Source organism: Dinoponera quadriceps, unplaced genomic scaffold (genome assembly GCF_001313825.1).
Source record: "Dinoponera quadriceps isolate SergipeBrazil2010 unplaced genomic scaffold, ASM131382v1 scaffold9, whole genome shotgun sequence".
Taxonomy (NCBI): Eukaryota; Metazoa; Arthropoda; class Insecta; order Hymenoptera; family Formicidae; genus Dinoponera; species Dinoponera quadriceps.
Window position 1 is genome coordinate 1,153,175 of NW_014554295.1, and position 17,500 is coordinate 1,170,674.

The window sequence follows — 17,500 nt, forward strand, 5'->3', positions numbered from 1 at the left end:
TATATATGTGTGTGTATGTGTATGTATATATGAGTATATTTTAATTTAAACAGTAACTTTTAACGAATAATTTATTGAAGATTTATTTGATGAGTTGTCACGTACGAAGTATGAAATGTGCCAGAAGAGTTCTTAGAACACGAATGAGTTGCAATAAAAATGAAATTTTAAGAGAACCACTGTCTTTCGTTTTTTTTTTTCTAATACAATACACAAGTAGTATTTTATTGTTTTTTCTCTCACAACACGGAATTCACATATTCACAGGATGTACGTGTATATGTAATCGCGATGTTGATTCTACAAAACTAGAAGTTAACATCGAATATAAACACCGAGTCTTTGTATAAAGAAAAAAAATCGGAATGTCTACTATGTACACTTGGGATCTTCGTATTTATATTTCACAATTTTTCAGAATATCCCTAGACTCGCACTCTGGTTCACGTCGCTCGGATGTGATCATCTTCAGGCCAGCATTCTTCAGTGTGCCTGAGATAATCTGAAACTTGATACCGTGACGTACGATCTTATAATAGCCTGGTTGTGACAAGTCCACCACAGTGGAACCAATTCTATCACTTAATTTCTGCCTACTCTTCGATATTTCGTAAAAGATGCCACTGAGCTCGGGCCACAACGCGGAGAACTCGTCGGGATGCACACTGCTCGGCTCGTTGCTGACGTTCGCGCTGGTAAGCGCGATCGGGCCGACAATTTTCGCTACGTTAAGCATGAACTTGGAATTCGGCACGCGGATACCCACACTGTCGGTGTCGGGGTTGAGCGCGGGATTCAGGCAGGATTTACGTTTCAGGATTATGGTGTAAGGTCCGGGAAGCAGGTCCTCCAGTAAACGGTGCGGCAAGTGGTCAGTGACCGCCCAATGTGGCACGTCGTTTACGTTGCCCAGGCAGATCGCCAGTGGTTTCTTCTCGTCCCGTTTCTTGATCTCGTACAGTTGCTCGATCGCGAATATGTCAGATGCCAGAGCAGCCAATCCGTAGATGGTATCCGTCGGTACTGCGATCACCTTGCCCTGCTGCAACAGAGTCGCAGCCATGGTGATGCTTCTGTTGCCGCCGCATAACCAGTGCTTCTCCGTCGGTGAAATCAGTTTCAGCTCTGATTTGGCATTATTCATGTTCTCTTTTATAGGACCCATCATGGCTGGTTTCATGAGGCTTCGAGTCCAAATGGTGTTACCTATCACGGTCAGACACTGTGAAAGAAAAGAGATTATTAAACAATTTTTACTTTACTTTTTGGGAGATAAATACTTGAAATATTTTTGTAATACACTACACATGTGTACAAAGGCTTTTTATAATACTGAACTTTCCACTGCTATATGCGATCGGTATGCTGGACTACCTAACCTCAAAAACCCGACACGTGTTTCACAGCCGACGTACATTCGCACAAACATTCTTCCGTATTGATTAGAACGTTGTAATAATATAAATTCCCGGATCAGGCGATTTTGCAAGACGTACCTGCGAGTTTAACCCTCTCGCCAGGTATACATGCACTTGGGGTCGCAGCATCGATAAAAAATAGTCATCGGCTCATCGGCGGAACGTGTCTGCAGTTGCATGTAGTAGGCACGAGGATGCGAACACTGCGGGCAACGTTCGTCAGTGGAATCTACACCCTCCCATGCCGCGCTAGAGCTCTGCACATCAATGAACTCCTTGCGCTTGTAATAAGTGCGCGAACTGATCTTATGTGTGATGTTGTGAATGTACGGGCACGTGGAACACGCGAACCGGTGCCCTTGGGGCCCTTGTTCGATCGAGAGAAGATTACCGCAACGTGGACAGAAGCGTAATGACATGGCCGTTCTCACGTTTTAATTGTGTTGTACTTCTTCGGGTGAGGAATTTCTCGTGTTGTATTTCTTCAACGAGGAATTTCTCGCGTTGTATTTTTCGATGAAGAATTTCTTGCTTTACGTCTCTTCGCTCTCCGTTTAAGAAGCGTGCATGATGCGCGCTTACACCGTACTTTCCGCCACTACGGGAGTAAGGAGGAATGAAACAACAAGAGGGAGGTAGTGTCGCCAGAGTTGCGTTCAGAAACACCATACTGAAGATAAAGTGGATTTTAATTAACCAATCGGTGCAAAAAGAACGAAGATTTCTTCATTACGATTGGTCAATTAAATATCACTCTATTCTTTGTGTGGTATTTCTGAACGCAGCTCAGGACAAGAAATTTGTATACCAAGTGTCAAAAAATGTTCCAGACTCCTTTTTTGCACTGTTTACAGAACTATTGGCTTCTGCCAATGCGGGGAGAGGGAGGGGTCAAAGTAAAAATGATATACATTTATATTATATAATATACAATAATTTAATGATATAACAATGCAAGCTTGACTTGACTTTTCTTGCATTCTTATTCGAAAGTGCCATTTCAACTGTCTTTGTACTGTGCCCACACTTGCCCACACACTAGAATCGGCGAATTTCACAATGTGTACATTTCAGTGTTCACATTTCCTGAAATAATATAGCAATTAGCTATAAAGAACAAAATTGAAGCCCGTATCAGATTACGAATTAGGATTGAGATTGGATTGAAACTTGACCAATTGGAATAAAATTCACTAACTTGACTTATTTGTTATATTTTCTGTGCACTTTAAATAATTATATTCTTATTCTCAGTACAAATGTGGCAGATCGCAGACAAACATTGTGAAAAAGCAGAACGTAACATTAATAACATAAACATTTTTTAGGTAAGAGAGCAATTATAGCTGTTATTAATGTAATTGAAGAAATTAGTTTATAATACATCTATATTAGGAAAACTTTTAGTAAATAAATATATAAAGTTATTAATAGTGCTTACGATTTTAAAACTGCAATTATTGTCATCCTTTTCTCTTTTACCAAAACAGTTTTTGAATCCTGCGTTGCGAGTTATATCTGATTTCATATTGAAAGCCTGTCTCTCATATTGGAAGATCTGTGTTTATAATGAAATTCAAGTCAAGATTCGGGAATTACTGCTTGGGTTTAGATACGAAACCTTTCCTCTACCTGCAAAGTAGTCTCCTCAAAGGTCGTGATGCGTCTTTGTTGCTCATATATTTTAATCTTCTTCTCTTATGCAATATTTTTGTTTGAATCTTGTAATCCAGGTTTTACTTGCGGAGAATGTAAAATCTTTGCATAAAAATGGGAATGCTGCAGCCATCGCCCACTGTTGCAGTGTTCTCGTTGATACCTGATAAATCAAGTATGAGAGAATGTTATTCAACATGCAATATTTTAATTTGATTTCTGCATATATTTCTCTACATATATTTTAGTTTAGAACTATACCTGCTCAAGATGCTCTTTGGCTTCTTTAAATCGTTCATATGTCTCTGTTTCTATATGTTTCCATTTGTCAACTACTGTTCCACCCCGTTTAATGTCGTTCTTCCATCGGGCCAATTCTTTCTTATCTCTTAAGCGTGAGCAACCTCGTTTTTTTAACGTCTTGAGTGACCACTTTGGATGTGCTTCTGCAAGAGCAACCACTTTTTCTTTATAAGATAACGGAATATAATCTATCGTCGTGTCTAATTGCTCCGCAACAAAATCAGGACTTTTCCTGTCTGGTTCTTCCTCGCGCTATTCACAAAGATTTTATCGTTATATAAAATTTTACCGTTCCAATGACTACAGAAACGAGGTGACTTAAAAAAGATATAGTGAACAGAAAATTTTTTTTAAAAGCATACCTCCTCATCAGCTACTTTATTATCACTTCCTTCAAAACTGAAAGAACCTTCGTCTGTTAACAATGTTCGGTGAATATCTTGAGGAATGTCTTCCAATATTACCTTAATTTCTTTGAAAATCTTTTCGCCCATCGCGACAGAAGCGGATGATATTTCGTTGGGTGGCGTGTCTGTTAAAAGATTCGCCGATCTCAGCAAACGTTGGCAATAGTTTAGAGCGTTCGTTACAGTGCCCTTCAACTTTTCATTCGTCTCTTGCACATCCTCCAATTCCTCTGATTCCGTTTTAATATCTAACTCAGATTCAATCTTCACCGGACTGTAGCCTGGCTCTTGCATTTTTTCGAAATATCAGGTGTTTTCTCCTGTGTGCTGTATTATTTTCTCTGTGTGACTGACGTGAAACGCGCCCCCACATTGATTCAGTAGCAGAAAATCGAAACATAAAGTGAGATTCCGATGATAAAACAGGAAGGAAGAGGGAGAGAGAGAGAGAAAGTGTTACATGTCGCTGTTTTATCCATTTTTAGTAGATTATAGAACCACTTTCAGCAGATTAAAAGTATGCGTTTAAAAAATTAATCCATATTATCAAGTAAAGAGAATAATAACTTTATAAAACATATCTACATAACAATTCTACATTAACAAACTGCAATGAGCACTGCCTTTGTTTCCGTCAGATTACACGTGCCAAGAGAGACAGTATCTAAGCATCCCCATCTTTGTCTGCTGTGTCCGTCTTTGTCTTATCTTAGCCTTTATAGACTATATAGCATGTTAGTAAGACAGAGAGCGAGATACTACTTGGACACGGGCCTTTGTCTCGCGAGCCTATTTACAGGCCACGGTCCCCGCCAATGCTCTTTCCTGTATGTTACCATAGTTCAATGACTTATTGTAGATCCCGGGCTTACCGTCTACGCTCGCCATGTTTCACGGTCGAAACGTTGAATGGCATGGCGTGCAAATGTTTGGTTTCTTGTTACGTGAATGGCCGGTGACGCGAGGAAGGATCTGACGCGATACAAAGGCGATTTTTTCGTCTCTGAAGCGACGAGATGATCCGTAGCGCCGATCGCACCTCGTAAATGCGATCTTTCGGATCAGAATGCATGGACCTTGCAATTAGGATGGCTGTTGTGCACGAGAGGAGCATGTTGTTTGTTTGCGTTCTCTGCTGCCTCCTTTCTTCTTGTTATGGTGAGTCGCACTACGTGCGTACAACCGCGTCTTTTTAGGCCTTAAGGAGGTTCTCCCTGCTTCTTACTTTCCTCTCCTCTTCGTTTCGATATATTTTTTTTCCTCCGCACTCGGTGATCATTTTATTTTATTCACAGGATCACCCTTTCTATTGTTCGCCACCCACAAGGACATCCGGGTGACTAACGTGTCTCACAGCAACAAAGTTAATGTTATCGTCAAGGACCTATCGGAAGGTGCAGCTTTAGACTTTTATTATGAACGAGGACTGATTTGCTGGTCCGATAGTGGCCTGGAGATGATACAGTGCATACAAACCAACGGTACACACACCGGCGAGCGTATGACTGTGGTAAACTCCAGCCTGATATCTCCCGACGGTTTGGCGTGTGATTGGTACACTGGCAAATTATATTGGACAGACGGAGAGAAGAACAGAATTGAGGTGACCAGCATCGACGGTCGCCACAGGAAGGTCCTCTTCTGGACCGATATCTATCAGCCACGGGCGATAGCGTTGGCACCTATGAGAAGGCTGTTGTTCTGGACCGATTGGGGCGACGTACCCAAGATAGAACGTGCCAGCATGGACGGTGATCCGGATACGCGCGAAGTGATCGTGTCCGACAACATATTCTGGCCAAACGGTTTAACTGTCGACTACGAGAACGAGCTGATCTACTGGGCGGACGGTAAGCTGTGGTTCATCGCTGTAATGAACTTCGACGGCGGAAATCGTCGCCCAGTAATCGAGCACGGTCTGGATTACCCCTTCGCTATCACCTATTTTGACCAGCGACTGTACTGGACAGACTGGAAGACCTGGTGCATACACTCGTACGACATGCGTCAGATGCAGGCGAATCCGCGCGAACTGTTTCACGGCGAATTCATACCTGGTATAGTACACACATTTCCTGCAATAAGATATGCACAGAGTGTGTTTTTTTGTCTACTACCTGGGAAAACCTGGAAAAACCTGGATTTCTCGGGAAATTTTAAATTAACATTTCTGTCTACAAATCACGTCGCGTTGTTCATAGACAAAATATTGTGCGGTTGATTGAATTTTATTCATTAACATTCCCTTCGTTATTAAGAATCATGGAAAAAAATGGTTCGAGAATTCCTTACTTGATTCTTAATTATTAATTAGTTAATAAGGAATAGCGCTGTATAAATCGTAGCCAGAAACTTGTTTTCGGGTTGAGTAGACGCACCCTGTTTGTGCGCTTATCAGCTTTGTCGGGAGGAACGTTCGCGAGATTCTCTTATGGAGGGCTGTTCTTTTCTTGAAAAAAAAAATAGGCGACATCGAGGTGTGGGACCCGAAGAGGCAGCTTCAGGGCAACAATCCTTGCCGGCAGAACAACGGCAACTGTTCTCATCTGTGCCTGTTGAGCACGTCGAAGCGCGGCTACACCTGCGCCTGCCCGACCGGCGTGAAGCTGCTGGACAACTTCACGTGCGCCAAAGGCCCGGAGGAATTGCTGCTGATCGTCCAGAGGAGCGAGATCTGCCGTATATCACTGGATTCGCCTGACTACACCAACTTCGTGTTGCCGCTCACCGGCATCAAGCATGCCATCGCGATCGACTTCGACCCGGTGGACGAGATGCTGTATTGGACCGACGAGCAGGCCTTCGCGATCCGTCGAGCGTACCTCAACGGCTCGGGTCAGCAGGACGTGATCGTGACGGAGGTGATGAATCCGGACGGCATCGCAATCGACTGGGTCGCCCGGAACGTGTACTGGACCGACACCGGCACCGACCGCATCGAGGTGGCGCGACTGAACGGCACCAGGCGCAAGGTCCTGGTGAACGATGACCTGGTGGAGCCGAGGGCGATCGCGGTCGCGCCCAATCTCGGCTGGATGTTCTGGACCGACTGGAACGAGAAGCGGCCGAAGATCGAGCGCAGCAACTTGGACGGCACCGACAGAATTCTGCTCGTCACCAAGGACATCCTTTGGCCGAATGGCATCGCCCTCGATCTGGACCGCTTGAAGATCTACTGGTGCGACGCTAAGACCGACAAGATCGAGGTGTCCAACATGGACGGCAGCGATCGCCGGGAAGTCATCACCGACAATCTGCCGCACCTGTTCGGCCTCAGCCTTCTAGGTGACTATCTGTACTGGACCGATTGGCAACGGCGCAGCATCGACCGGGCGCACAAGCTCACCGGCGGCGATCGCGAGGTAATCGTCGACCAGGTGCCGAACGTGATGGGTCTCAAAGTCGTGCATCTCGGCCGAGTGAACAGCACCACCAATCCATGCGGACGCGACAACGGCGGCTGCGGCCATCTGTGTCTCAATCGGCCCCGCAACAGGAACGTCTGCGCCTGTCAGATCGACTACGAGCTCACCAAGGACAAGCGCACGTGCGTCGTGCCGGACGCGTTCCTGCTCTTCGCCAGGAAGGACAACATCGGCCGCATCAGCATTGAGAACGTCAACAACGACAACATCATTCCGATCACCGGCCTCAAGGATGCCAGGTTTGTCGTAACGTCGTCAGTCTGTTGTAGAAGTCATTGGTTCGAAAAATTGAATCAATGTAACTTTTAATTATTATAACGAATATGCACGGAACCAGATGCTCCGTTCGCGTAACTGATTTTTCCGTCGTCCAAGTTGTTCAGACGAGAACCTGGTTTTGGGAATTAAAAAGGATTCTTCTATGAAAGATTAATTTCTACTCGGTCAGTTTTTCCTCGGTTATCTCGATTTGTTAAAGCAATCGAATTCTTAAACGCATATTTCGAACGATATTTTTATTTTCGATCTCAACTTCGTCACACGCGAACCGAAACCTTTCGTTCCGTGTCCTCTCCTCTTAATTCATGCCCGAATTAGCAAGACGCCCGCTTCCTTTCTCCAGCGCCCTGGACTTCGATTTCGGCGAGAATTGCATTTATTGGACGGACATCAAGCTGAAAGTCATCACGCGTGCCTTTATAAACGGATCGAAAATAGAGAGAGTGGTCGATCTCGGCTTAGAGTCGCCGGAGGGCCTCGCGCTCGACTGGATCTCGCACAATCTTTATTGGAGCGACACCAACACGCGTCGCATAGAGATGATAAGATTAGAGGGCGGCGCCAGGCGAGTTCTTGTGTGGCAGAATCTTATCGAGCCCAAATGCCTGGCTTTGGATCCCGAGAGGGGGTGAGTTCCTTTCTTTTACATCGTTGCGTTGTCTCGGGTGATTTCACCTGGGACACGTAAGCAGGGTCACTGACGAAATATATCGTATTTCCTTGTTTCTGTACTCTCGAGACGATACTTTGCACGAAGTTTCTTCTTTATCTTCCGGATAATCTCGAGACAATAAGTGTCCTTACTTACTTGCTAATCACTTCACCTCTTCCACCTGTTACCATCAGTCACATGTACTGGGCGGAGTGGGGCGGCTCGGGGAACATCGAGCGGGCGGATTTGGACGGCACGCAGCGGCAGGCGATTGTGCCGGGGATCGGCCGTGCGAACGGTCTCACGATCGACCACGCGGCCCGCAAGCTATACTGGGCGGACCTGCAAGCACCGGCGATCGCCTGCTTCAATCTGCAGACGAGGCGGAAGGACATCATAATCACGCAGAACATAGTCTATCCGTTCAGCATAACGCAGTACGGCGACTACATCTATTGGACCGACTGGAACACCGGCGACATCGAGCGGGCTGACAAGAACACGGGCGCGAATCGCACCAGGATTCACGACCAGTTAGAGTCGGTGACGGATCTGCTGGTGTTCCACGCTTCCCGGCAGCCCGGCTGGAACCCGTGCGCGGTGGCGAACGGCAACTGCAGCCACCTGTGCATCGCTTTGCCGAACGCCGCCGGCGGTACGTCGAATTCGCGGAAGTGCGCCTGCCCGACGCACTACAGCCTGGCGCGGGACAACCGCACGTGCGTGTCGCCGAAACACTACATGATTTACAGCCTGCGCAACACGATGGCGCGCTACCTGCCGGACCTGCCGGACGACTGCACGGACATGGTGCTGCGGCTGCAGGGCCTGAAGAACGTACGGGCGATCGAGTATGACCCGGTGACGCAGCACGTCTACTGGGTCGACGGCCGCAACTTCGTCATCCGCCGTACCCTGGAGAACAAGACCCAGCACAGCGGCACGGTGGTCGTCGCTTTGGGCTCCGGCCATCCGTTCGACCTGGCCTTGGACCCGCTCGGCCGGCTGCTCTTCTGGTCGTGCATGACGAACGAGGTGATCAACGTGACGCGGCTGGACAACGGCTCCATGCTGGGCATTGTGGTGAAAGGCGACGGCGAGAGGCCGCGCAACGTCGCGGTGCACCCGCAGCAGCGGCTGCTCTTCTGGACGGACGTGGGCAAGAAGATGAGGGTGTTAGTCAGCAAGATGGACGGCAAGGAACGCGTGACGATCGCGGCGGACCTCGAGCAGCCCAGCGGCCTGGCCGTCGACACCGAGGCGAACATCGTATACTGGTCGAACGGCAAGCTGATCGAGTGCGCCGACTTCATGGGCAACGATCGCCGGACCTTGCTGTCCGTAGCGACGCCGGGCCAGGCCGCGTACTTAACCGTGCTGACGGATTACATATATTGGTACGACCGCGAAAACCAGTTGCTCGAGCGTGCGAACAAGTCGTCCGGATTCGGCAAGCGTACCGTCATGAGCCGCGTGCCCATCACCGACCTACTGACCGTCAACGTGCTGGACAAAATGGAGGCCCACGTCTGCAGCCCCTTCCACCATAATGGCGATTGCTCGCATTTCTGCATCGGCGTTACCTCGCCGCGCTGCGCCTGCCCGCGTTCGTTGGTACTCTCCGAGGACGGGCGCACTTGTCGGGCGGCGCCGGTCTGCGGGACTGACCATTTCACCTGCGTCGCGCCGAGCTCATCGGTCGCCAAGGACTGCATACCGGCCGCGTGGAAGTGCGACGGCCAGACGGACTGCCTGGACGGCAGCGACGAGCTCGGCTGCCCCGTCTGCAAACACGACCAATTCAAGTGCGACAATCATTGCATCGGTATGTGTCTTCTTCAGGTATTGAGAAGGTCTAACCGGGTGTAGCGATTTAACGGACCTTCGAGCCGAGTTGTACAGTGCCGTTTAAATGTTAATATCGTCGCCTTCAGCGTGCATTCTCTCTCTTCGCAATCGCATATCCGGTGTATTCCGCGGTTCACTTCTTGGATACGCGAAATATGCGCGGCCACCGTTGTTCTTTATGTTGTTATTGTTGTGTGTTAATTTTTTGTTATTGTATATTTGTTAGATATAAGGTTGGTGTGCGATGGGACGCCGCAATGTCACAACGGGCTGGACGAAGCCGAGTGTTGCCACGCGAATCAGTTCAAGTGCATCGGAGGGCAGGTGTGCATATCCACCTCGGCCCTGTGCGACGGCTGGGACGATTGCGCTGACGCTAGCGACGAGCTACCGCAAACCTGCGAGAAAATACATCATCGGCAAGAGAGCGTGTCGGCAGTCGAATCCAGCAAAGTGACTTACGTCATTATCACTTTGGTGGGCGTGATTCTGATTAGCGTGACGGTCCTCAGCTATTACTACTGCCGCAGGAAATTCACCGGGAACGAAGGTCTTCCTGATATTCTTCACGACTCGGCGGGCGATCCGCTGTCTCCGAAACCGAACAGAGTGGTTAAGCCGATGTTCGCGCAGAAGAACAACAGGAAGGATCTCAAAGCCGGCATGGAGGCCGTCAGGATGTCCATGCTCAACGGAAGTAGTCTTGGGTCCAGCTATGACCGCAGTCATATCACAGGTATGTCTCAGGAGGCTCTACAAAATCACAGAATTGCTCATTCTCAACACAAGTTAAACGTGATCAGGCTGAAACGAAGTTCGGCCATCAAAGCTAACAATTTCAAGTTCGGATCTACGATAGATATAGTCACAATTTAGTACTTAGAGCAAAGGACTGCAGCAGTGATCAAATTGATCAACCATGATCGTGTTCATTAGATCAATCGTAGTTGGTCAACTTGCTTTCGTCTCAAAACGAGGTTGTAGACAAGGGCTTAGATAGAGACTTGCTACAGCTATTGCAGATACACAAAGCGAATAAATGACAAAACCAAAGCTAGAAACCGACGACGAAGCTCCGGCTCGGCCACAGAACGAATTCACTGTGTGTGTTTCTAGGCGCGTCGAGCTCGACCAGGGGCAGTTCCGCTGGCGGCTATCCCCATGAAACGCTGAACCCACCGCCGAGCCCGGCGACGATCGCCAGCTCTACGCGTTGCTCGAGCAGCAACGCTTCTCGTTACAAGCCGTATCGGCATTACCGAAGCATCAATCAGCCACCGCCGCCGACTCCCTGCAGCACCGACGTCTGCGATGAGTCGGATAGCAACTACCCGTCGCGCTATCGTTACGAAAGCGAGCCTTTCCCACCGCCACCGACGCCGCGTTCGGTCTACCACAGCGACGCGGCGATCAGTTGCCCGCCCTCGCCCAGCTCCAGATCGTCGACGTACTTCAGCCCGTTACCACCGCCGCCGTCACCGGTGCCCTGAGATGAGTCTTGTGGACGAAACCGTGAGCTGACCCGTGGGGATCTTGCGACGAGGAAGCGCGTCTCTCCAACGACTTGTGTCGTTTTGCATTTATCGGTGCGTCTCTTTTTTCTTTCCCGGTACGAAGCGCGCATGTATCGATCACCCGCAAAAGTGCGTCTTCACTTATAAAACCGCGATTCGATTTCCGTCCTACGCGGCTACATCGTTCCCGTTAGAGAACGTGTTTCCTCGCTCGTACAAGTTGCGACGGCCGCTCAAAGTTAGAGAGCGGCGGAACGTTGTTGTTGCTGCTGTTGTTTCATCATCATGATGGTCGACGGGGTGCTCGGTGGGGATCGTGTTCTCGTCTGGTCAAGTTTGAGGGTCGACTTCATCAGTTTGTTCAACCGAATAACTTCGGAATTATTCTTCCAAGAAGGTGTCTGCGACCGACCGTCGCAACGTTACCAATTTTCTGAAATTCGGCTTTCTCAGGAACAGAGAAATTTATGTAAAGGAGAAATTCCATCTTTTTTCTTCATATACTTTATAACCCTTTTTCCATACAGTATCATCAATTTATAACGGACTGCCCTGTATAATAATAATAATGATCATACCATCGTGCCTACCATTTGCATTTGAATAGTTTGTAATGTACAGAGAAAAAAGATTCTCCTATCACCCGGTAGATTTTGTAAATACCTAGAACACGAACGTGTAATTTCCATGAAATTACACGATACCATACTGTAAAAAAATGTACATGACTATAGTATGAAAGAGAAGGAGAGACAGAGATATTTGCTTTGAGTTGCGAATATTTTATACAAGCATTTATCTATTAATCTATTAATTGTGATTTCAAGTTGTATCATTACCTAGTAATTACTAGTAATAACATTATTATTATTATTATGTTATCGTTATAGTTACATGTACATGTTATCTTTTTTAATCGATCTAGCAGTTAACCAAAGGCTGCTTCATATGTTTTAGCAATCGTATTACACAGTAAGACTTTTTCTTATTCTTCATTCTGAGCGTATAGGATCTAGTTTATGTGTAAATTTTTTTTTCTTTTTTTTTTTTTTAATAACTCGGACACGATATAAGAAAACAACGGCCTCTTCCAAAGTTTTACTACGCTTACCATTTTTCTCGCGTTAATAATGTGTAACCAAATAATCGTACATCACCCGTTTTTTTGTTTCTCGTAAGTTCTGACAAATTTCTAACGATATATCATATGCTCGCTTTGGACGAATATGTAAGCGTAAATAATACGAAATAAACGCACATGGAAAATTATAAATCAAGGACTTAGCAATAACAGAGTTGCAGCATACACTATGTATACATTTGTGTTTGTGACTGAGGCGCACTGTGCGATGTACATATCGTGTTAATACTACAGCAGCGTTGTATCTTTAACGCACATGTCCGTTCCTGTAAGTATATAAATGTCAGTTTCAGAAAACTGTGTGCCATAATCATATATACTCGATAGTCCAACTATTCGCATAATGCCGTGTGCTTGTCAGTTTCGTTGAACAAAATATATTCGCGATTGACGCGCGAAGATTCCGAATATGCGTTTGCAAGTGCATTTCTAATATTAGTGCGTACATGTGTGTATATGTGTATGTGTATTGTATATACATATATGAATATATAAATAATATTAAGATATATAAGATATTAACATAATACTCGATATATTCTTACACATCAAATATATATTTTATATATGATATATATAACACATACACACAAAAAATGGAGATCGCGTGTGAATATATGAAACATATAACACGTAGAGATTTGCAAACGTCTAGAGAAAGAAATTTAGATATTATATTTCTTTCTAAATTATTCCATCGTATTCCCAATATTCCATTACGTATTCGCGAATATAATTCGCCCAACACTGGCTACGCGTGTACAAAACATACGAATTGCAAGGACTTTTACCTCGCACTGCCATTTTGAATAGCCTTGAGGAGAACAAACGTACCAATAAATTATTATTCTCGTTTCACATGAAAGACTGAAATTACCGTTCTATATTAATTTTACATCTTTACAGCTAGCGTACGTTGTCTCTTACGTCTGTAGTATATTTGTACAGCGAATAAAAAATTGTTGTTAATGTAAATTTCCTCGAACGATTCCCTCGTAACTCCTGTTTCAACAGTTTCGACGATTACAGGATCAAGGATTATATTATGAGACTTTATATCCGATAATAATGAAAATCAAATAAATCATTTCTTATGATATGATTAATGTATCATATTTAATGAATGAAACATTTCAGATGTCAGTTTTTGTTTTATTTTGAATGAAAGCTTAAACTCAACGCTTTGGGAGCTTTTGTGGTTATCATTGGAGCTTTCAATAAATGACAATATAAATGTTCAATTACACGACGTCGAAATAACGAGAAACATCACACACAAGAATCCGAAAAATTTGACAGAAATTCTAAAGAAAACCAAAGCAAACGATGATACAGAGAGAATATTTATTTCCACTTGTTGAGAGAACCGCGATACTTGCACGATGAGCCGTCTCTCTCATCCTGGGCCGCCAATTCTTCGTCTAAAAGTAACTCGAAATTTCCCAGAGCCTCCGAGGAAGGCGATTTGTTCCACTTCACGCTAATTGGACAAATCTCTCGTTGAATCTCGTAAGTTCATTCGAGTTTAATCAGATATCGTGTACTTACTCGGGCATGCCGTCTGGAGGCAGGACCACCGACACAATATTATCGATCAGTTTGTACTTTAAGATCCTATCATTCACTGTAGTAGACGTCAAGGACGGTGAAGCGTTCACCTGATGGAAGTCGAATATAATATACGGCTAACTGGATGAATTTTAACGGATCATCTTAACTCTGCTTCGCATCGTTCGTCACGTTAAATACAACAGAAAAAAAGTAGTGACGATTATGAGGTAGAAAACGTATTATAAGAAAAAAAAAAATAGACGAGCTGACAAAACAAGAATGAAAAATTAAGAATGTCAGCGGTGATACTTGAGAATCACAAAACGGTGACGCAAGCTCATTTCATTTGAAACGTGAAAATAAACAGATCCCCGAACGGAGCGGCAAATGTTGACGACAGAACAACAGATAGATTGTACCTCGATCAGCCACGGCTTTAACTTGTTGTCGATGATGATATCGTATCCGTAACATTCGAAACAATGCCGGTCGTTCGCCATCACCGGCGCTACCGCTTTCAGCGAGTGCACGATGCACCATGAAATATTCGCGAATAGCTTCTCCGTGACCATCTTGCCGCGCGTGCTCTCCAGATACAAACGCAGGTTCTGCACACTTAGTTTGCCGCCGTGTTTGCTGTTGTACTCGTCCTGTTAAAGGTCCACAGTTGACGACGATCTCGATCTCGCGAACATGCGGACGGTACGCACTCTCCGATTTCATGAATTTATATATCCAGCGAATCTTGCGACAGAGAAAAATTTCCGGAGAAGCTACGCGATTCTACGAACTGCGAAGCTCGTGAAATCGAGAAACACGTTTGTACAGGAAGAATATAGTTTTAAAAGTTCAAAAAAAAAACTCAGTTTTCTTCCATTTTTTCTGCGGATTTCTTCGATTTTTCTGCCTCAAGGGTAGAAAAGTTCATTTGAAAAAAATTCATGCGTTCGATCAAAGTTTGCTACGTTTACTTTTTTTTCTGCGAAGGAAATGAAAAACCAGAAAAATCCGCGGAAAAATTAGGGAGAATCGGTTTTTTCCCCCAAGCTTTTAAAATTATGGAAGAATCGCTCTATATAATGTGACAAACATGCAGGGTATACGTACGCCGTGCTTTTGCACGGACACATTCGTGAGGTGCACATACATATTGTCGAGTTCTTGCACGCTGGTGTCGTACTTAACGGTGCAGAAGCGACAGAACCCCAGCTTGAAGAGATACGCTTTGAGCGGTCGGAAGGACGTGATGAGGACGTATAACCGTAGATCGAACTTCTTGCTGCCGATCAACAGAGGATTGTCGATGTACCTGTCGCGAATGCCGTTAAGAAAAAAACCGCATTAGAGACAGGATTGGCGCAGTACTTGTTATGAATTATTAGTGAAACATTGGTTGAGATCGCACACCTGGATATAACGTACGAATCTTTCGTCAGGTTCGGATTGAACGGAGTCTTCGCTTCGCGCGACCACTTCTTCAGCTTGCTCAGTTTATTGATGAGGAATATCCCAGCGCCCTGCGACTTGCCGCAAGGTTTCATTATCCATGTGCTCTGCGGGGATTTGCGGTACTCCTCCACGAACATGTTGTAATCTGAGTGGATAAAGAGAAAAAAATGTCAAATTAATCGGATATTGAAGAATTAAAAGTTGGATGTTTAATAAAAAGATTTTGAAATATCAGATACCGTAAAATTTGCCGAATAAAATTGAAAACTGGCTTTCTAAAGAAAAATACTGAAATCATAATGAGAGTAGAGTTTTCTGCTAAAATATTGATGAAATAATGATTCAATAAGGTCACTCAGAGAGATATTTTCAAATACATTTCGGTAAATTTTCATTATATTTCCAGTAAAATATTTTCGTTAGGCTTGACTGCATATTTTTGATTTTGCATTCCACAAATTAAGTGTAACACCGACCGAGAAGTGTGTAATAATCAGGAAGATCGCGTTGATCATTGCATGGAAAATACCTCACCTGCAGGTAAGACAAAGGTAACTGGTATGAAATCGAGGTACAAATACTTTCCCGGGCCTTCCGCGCGCTCTGCCAGAGGATTTCCTTCGCGCTCCAGGTCCTTTCGATATCGCTTTATATTTTTCACCAATAGATCTTTCCGTGTAAGCTCGTAGTGGTTTGGGAAATGATTGATGATCCTGATATAATCGCTTACTTTTACAAAATATCTCGAATATCTTCTTTGGAACGTTCCTGAGACGTCCAAGCAAGTTTCTCGATTTTATTTATCATTAATAATACAACCGCCTTACTGATTGTCGTCCATTCTGTATCCGGTTTCAATGCTGAAGATATTTCTGCAGGATTGCGTGGCAGCCCTGTAACAAATATAACATTTATAATAAGCATAGAACTATCATTTTGAATTGAAATTTTGAAAGTTTCAGGTTTATGAACATTCTTCCAAGCATTTTCCGATTAATTTATTTATTATATATCAGACAGAATAATATTTTTCCTCTTATGCCTGATCGTTTAGATTTGTTTTGTCTTCTGGAAAAGGTTACGCGAACGACGATAAATATATAATAAATGATCGACGCGAAATCCCACATACGCAACGGCGGATGACATTACCAGTAGAAATTCCAATCGTCCTCCGGACCGACCTGCGTCCAGCCACGTTTCTCGAAGTTGTGCACGATTACGGACTTGTCCACATCCGTGCAGAACGTAATCTTCGTCCGATCCATCCCGACCGACGGCACTCTATCGTCAATCGAATTTCTTGAGTGCTGCGCGAATCAACGAACGATAACTATTGCTGTTTGAAATAACCAGAGGACCATCAGTTTTGTCGATTTTGTAGATCGAATTCGAATTGAATTTTTAAAGTCTATTTTGAAATCATCTCGAATCAATTTGATCAAACCAAATTTTGAAAAAATGCTTTGTGAAAATTGCTGAAAACTGCTGAGATGAAGTACACGCGTATACATCGAAGTTAGAAAGCTCAAAAGCAGCGAAACGGGTAAAATTCGACGGGAAGATCCCCTAATTGTTTCGCGAGCGGCATAATTATTATTACAAATTTGTTCGTTTACCTGCCATATATGGCACAGGGATTTGGGTTCGCTGTACGTTTGCTTTCCGCGTTCGTACTTGACGCCATGTTCTCGTACGAACTTGTTTGATCGATACTGTCGCCAATCGACATCACGAATCTCGAATTGGAGTGCGCGCATAATTCAAATGGAATTCTAGCTCACTCGATTCTAACATAACATCATAAAAAAGTATATATATGTATGAAATTGGCGCCTCGTGTCGTCAGCAGTACAA

The 17,500-nt window shown here is 44.8% G+C and overlaps 4 protein-coding genes across 6 annotated transcripts; 1 reads left to right on the plus strand and 3 right to left on the minus strand.

Moving 5' to 3' along the window:
* Window positions 1–2: 2 nt before the first annotated feature.
* On the minus strand, window positions 3–2,011 carry LOC106743637 (DNA-directed RNA polymerase III subunit RPC10-like). 2 transcript variants are annotated; one of them, XM_014617672.1, is made up of 2 exons: window positions 1,850–2,011; window positions 3–1,222 (listed from the first exon to the last, which is right to left on the minus strand). In XM_014617672.1, exon 2 carries the CDS (start codon window positions 1,178–1,180, stop codon window positions 398–400), a length of 783 nt encoding a protein of 260 aa, XP_014473158.1. In that variant the 5' UTR covers window positions 1,181–1,222; window positions 1,850–2,011; the 3' UTR covers window positions 3–397. The 2 variants fall into 2 exon arrangements, with proteins under 2 accessions (XP_014473158.1, XP_014473167.1); XM_014617681.1 differs by lacking the exon at window positions 1,850–2,011 and adding an exon at window positions 1,497–1,843 and having other exon boundaries at window positions 1,132–1,222.
* An 87-nt stretch (window positions 2,012–2,098) lies between these two features.
* LOC106743652 lies at window positions 2,099–4,143 on the minus strand. Of its 2 annotated transcripts, XM_014617708.1 has the most exons (5): window positions 3,740–4,143; window positions 3,336–3,629; window positions 3,051–3,237; window positions 2,860–2,976; window positions 2,099–2,504 (listed from the first exon to the last, which is right to left on the minus strand). In XM_014617708.1, exons 1-3 carry the CDS (start codon window positions 4,076–4,078, stop codon window positions 3,103–3,105), a joined length of 768 nt encoding a protein of 255 aa, XP_014473194.1. In that variant the 5' UTR covers window positions 4,079–4,143; the 3' UTR covers window positions 2,099–2,504; window positions 2,860–2,976; window positions 3,051–3,102. The 2 variants fall into 2 exon arrangements, with proteins under 2 accessions (XP_014473194.1, XP_014473203.1); XM_014617717.1 differs by lacking the exon at window positions 2,860–2,976.
* A 569-nt stretch (window positions 4,144–4,712) lies between these two features.
* On the plus strand, window positions 4,713–13,159 carry LOC106743599 (low-density lipoprotein receptor-related protein 6). Its single transcript, XM_014617601.1, has 7 exons — window positions 4,713–4,942; window positions 5,080–5,841; window positions 6,251–7,448; window positions 7,832–8,116; window positions 8,335–9,965; window positions 10,215–10,724; window positions 11,105–13,159. Exons 1-7 carry the CDS (start codon window positions 4,831–4,833, stop codon window positions 11,476–11,478), a joined length of 4,872 nt encoding a protein of 1,623 aa, XP_014473087.1. The 5' UTR covers window positions 4,713–4,830; the 3' UTR covers window positions 11,479–13,159.
* Window positions 13,160–13,794: 635 nt separating this feature from the next.
* LOC106743623 (probable tubulin polyglutamylase TTLL1) lies at window positions 13,795–17,349 on the minus strand. The gene is made up of 9 exons (XM_014617646.1): window positions 17,263–17,349; window positions 16,796–16,927; window positions 16,471–16,536; window positions 16,178–16,356; window positions 15,602–15,788; window positions 15,302–15,503; window positions 14,614–14,844; window positions 14,192–14,301; window positions 13,795–14,123 (listed from the first exon to the last, which is right to left on the minus strand). Exons 1-9 carry the CDS (start codon window positions 17,328–17,330, stop codon window positions 13,988–13,990), a joined length of 1,311 nt encoding a protein of 436 aa, XP_014473132.1. The 5' UTR covers window positions 17,331–17,349; the 3' UTR covers window positions 13,795–13,987.
* Window positions 17,350–17,500: the final 151 nt, after the last annotated feature.

Excerpts from the sequence above, each read along its gene's own strand:
- LOC106743637 (XM_014617672.1), bottom strand. The coding sequence starts at position 1,180 with ATGAAACCAGCCATGATGGGTCCTATAAAAGAGAACATGAATAATGCC.
- LOC106743599 (XM_014617601.1), top strand. The coding sequence starts at position 4,831 with ATGCGATCTTTCGGATCAGAATGCATGGACCTTGCAATTAGGATGGCT. Across the intron at positions 9,966-10,214 it reads GTGCGACAATCATTGCATCG|ATATAAGGTTGGTGTGCGAT; the intron begins GTATGTGTCTTC and ends TATATTTGTTAG. Across the intron at positions 10,725-11,104 it reads TGACCGCAGTCATATCACAG|GCGCGTCGAGCTCGACCAGG; the intron begins GTATGTCTCAGG and ends GTGTGTTTCTAG.
- LOC106743623 (XM_014617646.1), bottom strand. The coding sequence starts at position 17,330 with ATGGCGTCAAGTACGAACGCGGAAAGCAAACGTACAGCGAACCCAAAT. Across the intron at positions 16,357-16,470 it reads TACAGAATGGACGACAATCA|GATCATCAATCATTTCCCAA; the intron begins GTAAGGCGGTTG and ends CGATTATATCAG. Across the intron at positions 14,302-14,613 it reads TAAAGCCGTGGCTGATCGAG|GTGAACGCTTCACCGTCCTT; the intron begins GTACAATCTATC and ends GACTTCCATCAG.
- LOC106743652 (XM_014617717.1), bottom strand. The coding sequence starts at position 4,078 with ATGCAAGAGCCAGGCTACAGTCCGGTGAAGATTGAATCTGAGTTAGAT. Across the intron at positions 3,630-3,739 it reads ATAAAGTAGCTGATGAGGAG|CGCGAGGAAGAACCAGACAG; the intron begins GTATGCTTTTAA and ends CTTTGTGAATAG. Across the intron at positions 3,238-3,335 it reads CCAAAGAGCATCTTGAGCAG|GTATCAACGAGAACACTGCA; the intron begins GTATAGTTCTAA and ends TTGATTTATCAG.